The 6,000-nt window shown below is 45.6% G+C and overlaps 1 protein-coding gene across 2 annotated transcripts in view; it reads left to right on the forward strand.

Annotated features, from left to right (window-relative positions):
* Positions 1-6,000, forward strand: part of LOC128696643 (titin-like) — a 46,625-nt gene that overhangs the window by 21,193 nt on the left and 19,432 nt on the right. The window contains exon 1 of one of the 2 annotated variants that reach the window (XM_070094425.1): positions 1,607-1,652. The exons of the other annotated variant lie outside the window; for it this stretch is intronic. Within the exon in view, the coding sequence (XP_069950526.1) occupies positions 1,647-1,652 (6 nt within the window). The 5' untranslated portion in view covers positions 1,607-1,646. Of the gene's footprint in view, positions 1-1,606; positions 1,653-6,000 lie in introns of those variants that run through there. 2 annotated transcript variants of the gene reach the window in all.

A 6,000-nucleotide genomic window follows, 5' to 3' on the forward strand; every position in this document is an offset into this window, starting at 1 on the left:
GGCATATGTATACTAACTGTAAGTAGGAGTTTGTAAGATTTACCTGTCATATTATACATTGGTGCCAGTGCAAAAAAAAAAAGAAAAATTAAAATAACTGGTTTCCATTTCACACTGATAGGACGGTATTATCTCCCTGGATGGTCGGTGTCTATCGTCTGAGTATTGCGTTATCCCGGGTTAATAATCCGAACAGAATCTGCGTCTTTTTCCATCCTTCCTCTTCTCTTATACAGCAGGAAGTGCAATATGATCTTGGTATCCCTGGTTTCTGAGGGAGGAGGACCCGGCTCTGCCCACCACTATCTCACAACTCCAAGGACAACTGGAGAGCGATGTGCTACCTGTACATACCCTCCCCCATCACCCCCACCACTAGGCTCCCTGTCCGTTCCTCACAAATCCTCAGGGAGTAATTCTATTAGCCCGGAGCCCCGGAGAATGGGGGAGAGGGGGGCGTGTCCTCTCGGGGTCGGGTAAGCGAACCATTGTCAGTTTGAGTTATGCAGCAATTCTAGACCAGTTTTGTCTCGCTCTATGAAACAAGTACCGTAACAATTTTTTGGGGTTAACTGTGGTTGCTCTGTTGTTCCTCTCGTTATATTTTTATTTTTGTTCTTTTTATTGACAGTAATGTTGACAAAACCAGTCATATTGACAGTCTAACATAGAGACACCTTCTGCTGCCTCTGTATTAGACTAATGAAGCCTACTGTGTAGGCGAAACGTTTCGGAATAAAGACAACTAATTGTTGCATGTCTTATCAACTTGTCGGTATTGTATACCACTATATCCACAAAACCAAGACTCACAGCAATGGAAAAATTTTGTCTTAGAGAAGATAAAGGAAAACACTGGTTTTAAGGTATGGATGAGTGGAACAAACTCTCCAATAGCGTTATTGAAGCTAAAACCTTGTGTAACTTTAAAAATAAGTTATTCATGGGTGGTTGTGAGCTGGACCTGCCTAGCATGGGCCAGTAGGCCTGCGGCAGTGCTCCTTCCTTATGTAATATCCAGCTGGATGTAAACTTAGTGTGTGGCCGGAGGGGGTGCTGGATGGATTTTTTTTTTTTTTGGGGGGAGGTGAGGGAGAAGTTAAGGGAGGCTCAGGAGGGAGGGAGGGTAGCCAAGGTCGACCACATGGCCCACACTTGGGCCACTTTCCAGCGGGTGCTCGGGGACAAGGCAGCAACACCTTGCGCCTTCAAACTATCGTGCAGCTCCCGCCTCTCTAGCGGTAACACCAGTTTCTTGAGATACTCCTTTCACACACACACACACACACACACACACGCGCGCGCGACGCGTGCACACACAAAAGGAAACTAAAATATGCAGGTGACAAAAAAGGAAAAATATAATTTCCGGCCGGCTGGGAGAGCTGTTTTTGTTGGGTCAAAATATATATTCATATAACACTAGTGTCTCCCTGTTCATAACCTCCCCCCCCCCTCTCCCGAAGGCAAGTAAGAGGCTGGTGGTTGTGGGGAGGGAGAGAGGGAGGAGGGGGAGAAAGGACTTGAGTGAGAGAGGGGGGGAGGTAAGATGGGGAGGAGGTGAGGGAAGGGGCTGAGGCAAAGGTGATAAGAGAAGGTAGGTCGAGGCGAAACATCACTAGAGATCCAACGCCACATCCAGCAGCATGGTGGTGAGTGGGGCAGTGTTGGTGGTAGTGATGGTGAATGGGGCAGTGTTGGTTGTAGTGGTGGTGAGTGGGGGGCAGTGTTGGTGATAGTCGTAGTTTGTTGACAGAAAATTAATTGGCACTACTTGCCATGACCTGAAGCTACAGAAGTGTTGGCTGTGACATCGAGCTGTGGAGTTGGCTGTGACATCGAGCTGTGGAGTTGATTGTGACATCAAGAACTGCGGTGTTGGCTGTGACATCAAGAACTGCGGTGTTGGCTGTGACATCAAGAACTGCGGTGTTGGCTGTGACATCAAGAACTGCGGTGTTGGCTGTGACATCAAGAACTGCGGTGTTGGCTGTGACATAAAAAACTGCGGTGCTGAATGTGACAAAAAACTGCGGTGCTGAATGTGACAAAAAACTGCGGTGCTGAATGTGACATCAAGAACTGCGGTGTTGGCTGTGACATCAAGAACTGCGGTGTTGGCTGTGACATCAAGAACTGCGGTGTTGGCTGTGACATCAAGAACTGCGGTGTTGGCTGTGACATCAAGAACTGCGGTGTTGGCTGTGACATCAAGAACTGCGGTGTTGGCTGTGACATCAAGAACTGCGGTGTTGGCTGTGACATCAAGAACTGCGGTGTTGGCTGTGACATCAAGAACTGCGGTGTTGGCTGTGACATCAAGAACTGCGGTGTTGAATGTGACATCAAAAACTAGTGTTGGTTGCGACATCGAGAACTGGTATTGGCTGACTTCAAGAACCGGTGTTGGTTGTGACATCAAGAACTGTGATGGTAGCTGTATCCTCTAGAACTACCGTGGTGATGGTAGTAGTGACAGCTGGTAGCTGCTAACAGTGACTCAAAGTACTATCGTGTTGGGGAGACTGAAAGAACACTTGACAGTGACTGACCACTACTGGGTTTCACACTCTCGGAACTATTTTCTGGAGCTTGAGAACTGAGCACACGCACCTCACCAGGTGATCCTGCTCCTCTCTGTGCAGCTTATGTCTCTTGACCAGGGGTTTCAACCTTGCCCATCTTTTTCATCGCCAAGGTACCTGCCAGAACCTCGTTGAACATTTTAGATTTTCAAGTATCCTGGTTTATTTAGCCTAAGAAATTGTTGCTTTTGTGAGTGTGTGCGCTAATAAAACACACCATGAGGTTTATGGCATTTTACTGAATAGACGTTTCGTTCACCAGGGGCTTTTACAGTTCTGGTTTTTAAGTCCCTAGTGAAAGAAACTGGAGGGGCTAGTTTTGGTTTTCGATGGTTAGCATACATGCGTACACGTATTTATGACTCCATTAGAGGTGTTAGCAATTGCTGCGCTTATTATATCGAGCTAAAAAGTTCGAAAGTCCCAATGCCGTGACTGTAATAATGCACAGATATTCCTCAATTACGCGAGATAACTTATAAGGACGTTTTGCTGTGGTCTGGACACTTCTCAAGTCACGCTACACTATCATATTATTCATGGTATACAATACCAACTAGTTCATGAATAAACACACATGTAGTACTTGGGTATTTTTATTGTTGAAACGTTTCGTCTGCACAAGAGGCTTCTTCAGTCGAATACAGAGAAACACTGGGTGTCGACAGCAGTAATTTTGAGGTGCCGCGTCAACATTCCTGTGCGACACAGCAACACCATGGTATCTCGACACAGGGGAAGTCTTCTGCTACTTCCCTGCTAAACAACTGTTTAGCGTGACCTACTAATATTAGGGGGACCCTGCTGACCTGTGACATCACCTCCAGCTGCTTCAGCTTACTTCTCTTTTGGCATATGAGGTCTGGCCGCATGCCTATTCTTTACACAGGATGTATACACCAAGATGTGTATTTCTTTCGGCGTATATATATATAATGTCATGCCGAATAGGTAAAACAGGTCAATTAGCAAGAGCTCACTTAACATTAAGTCCTTTCTAAAAAATTTCCCTTATACGGTTAAAGATGTATATTTTTCATTTAAGTTAATGGAAAAAATAATTTTGTGCCAAAAGAACCTTAGAAAACTTGCCTAACCTTATAACAAGCGCAATTTAATTTAGCCTAATCCAACTAAATATATTTTAGATGAGTTTACAATAATTTAATAATAAACGTAAGGCAATAAACCTGTTGTGTAGGCGAAACTTTTTGGCAACAAAGATACGCAAATGTTGCACAAGTTACGCAAACTAAGCATTTTGTTTGATAAAGATTGACGTGACTGTTAGATCTTGGTCAGCAATAACAGTTGTTAGAAGGTTAAGTTGTGTCAAGATGACTGCAGCAGTTCTCTAGTAGTAGCTGTGGTCTTATTTTGGAATAGCTCTTACGAGTGTACTTACGCAGTCTTGGTGTTGCCGTGGTACTAACGTGCTGGCTGGTACTTTTATAATGGTGATGGAACGATTTTGGAATTTATGGTGTCAATGAGTTAGTGGTGAACATTACACTTGTGTGGTGATTGTTACACCTGTGGGTAATTATGTCGGTTGTGTGGTTGCAACAGTTGTGTGGTTGTTACACATATGATGCCAGGCTCTGGCGCTATTGTTCGTAACACTGTTTTTGTGGCACTTTTTCTGCCTCTTTTTCAGCACTTTTGTCGTGCTTACGAAATTTTATCGATTGGTCGTCATTGTTATAGTTTTGATAACGTCTGACTCTACGTGTTACTGTATCAGACCAAACCGCGGGGGCGTTGACCCCCGGAACACACTCTAGGTATACTCCAGGTATGGGACATGTTGACAGCAGACAGTACCTGACCACTCTGATTCCGCCTTCCTCTATCATCATTCTGTTTTTCACACTGAGTGATCCACTGTAGTTCCTTCCCTGTTTTCTCCTTGATTCTCTGAAGTGTCGGCTGCTTCCTTGAAATCCAAGAACCTGCAACTCGCCCATTAACTTCTATGGTGTGCGTTTGTGTGTGTACTCACCTAGTTGTACTCATCTAGTTGAGGTTGCGGGGGTCGAGTCCGAGCTCCTGGCCCCGCCTCTTCACTGATCGCTACTAGGTCACTCTCCCTGAGCCGTGAGCTTTATCATACCTCTGCTTAAAGCTATGTATGGATCCTGCCTCCACTACATCGCTTCCCAAACTATTCCACTTACTGACTACTCTGTGGCTGAAGAAATACTTCCTAACATCCCTGTGATTCATCTGTGTCTTCAGCTTCCAACTGTGTCCCCTTGTTACTGTGTCCAATCTCTGGAACATCCTGTCTTTGTCCACCTTGTCAATTCCTCTCAGTATTTTGTATGTCGTTATCATGTCCCCCTTATCTCTCCTGTCCTCCAGTGTCGTCAGGTTGATTTCCCTTAACCTCTCCTCGTAGGACATACCTCTTAGCTCTGGGACTAGTCTTGTTGCAAACCTTTGCACTTTCTCTAGTTTCTTTACGTGCTTGGCTAGGTGTGGGTTCCAAACTGGTGCCGCATACTCCAATATGGGCCTAACGTACACTATGTACAGGGTCCTGAACGATTACTTATTAAGATGTCGGAATGCTGTTCTGAGGTTTGCTAGGCGCCCACATGCTGCAGCAGTTATTTGGTTGATGTGCGCTTCAGGAGATGTGCCTGGTGTTATACTCACCCCAAGATCTTTTTCCTTGAGTGAGGTTTGTAGTCTCTGGCCCCCTAGACTGTACTCCGTCTGCGGTCTTCTTTGCCCTTCCCCAATCTTCATGACTTTGCACTTGGTGGGATTGAACTCCAGGAGCCAATTGCTGGACCAGGTCTGCAGCCTGTCCAGATCCCTTTGTAGTTCTGCCTGGTCTTCGATCGAGTGAATTCTTCTCATCAGCTTCGTCATCTGCAAACAGGGACACCTCAGAGTCTATTCCTTCCGTCATGTCGTTCACAAATACCAGAAACAGCACTGGTCCTAGGACTGACCCCTGTGGGACCCCGCTGGTCACAGGTGCCCACTCTGACACCTCGTCACGTACCATGACTCGCTGCTGTCTTCCTGACAAGTATTCCCTGATCCATTGTAGTGCCTTCCCTGTTATCCCTGCTTGGTCCTCCAGTTTTTGCACCAATCTCTTGTGTGGAACTGTGTCAAACGCCTTCTTGCAGTCCAAGAATATGCAATCCACCCACCCCTCTCTTTCTTGTCTTACTGCTGTCACCATGTCATAGAACTCCAGTAGGTTTGTGACACAGGATTTCCCGTCCCTGAAACCATGTTGGCTGCTGTTGATGAGATCATTCCTTTCTAGGTGTTCCACCACTCTTCTCCTGACAATCTTCTCCATGATTTTGCATACTATACATATCAGTGACACTGGTCTGTAGTTTAATGCTTCATATCTGTCTCCTTTTTTAATGATTGGGACTACATTTGC

Source organism: Cherax quadricarinatus, chromosome 46, assembly GCF_038502225.1.
Source record: "Cherax quadricarinatus isolate ZL_2023a chromosome 46, ASM3850222v1, whole genome shotgun sequence".
Classification (NCBI taxonomy): Eukaryota; Metazoa; Arthropoda; class Malacostraca; order Decapoda; family Parastacidae; genus Cherax; species Cherax quadricarinatus.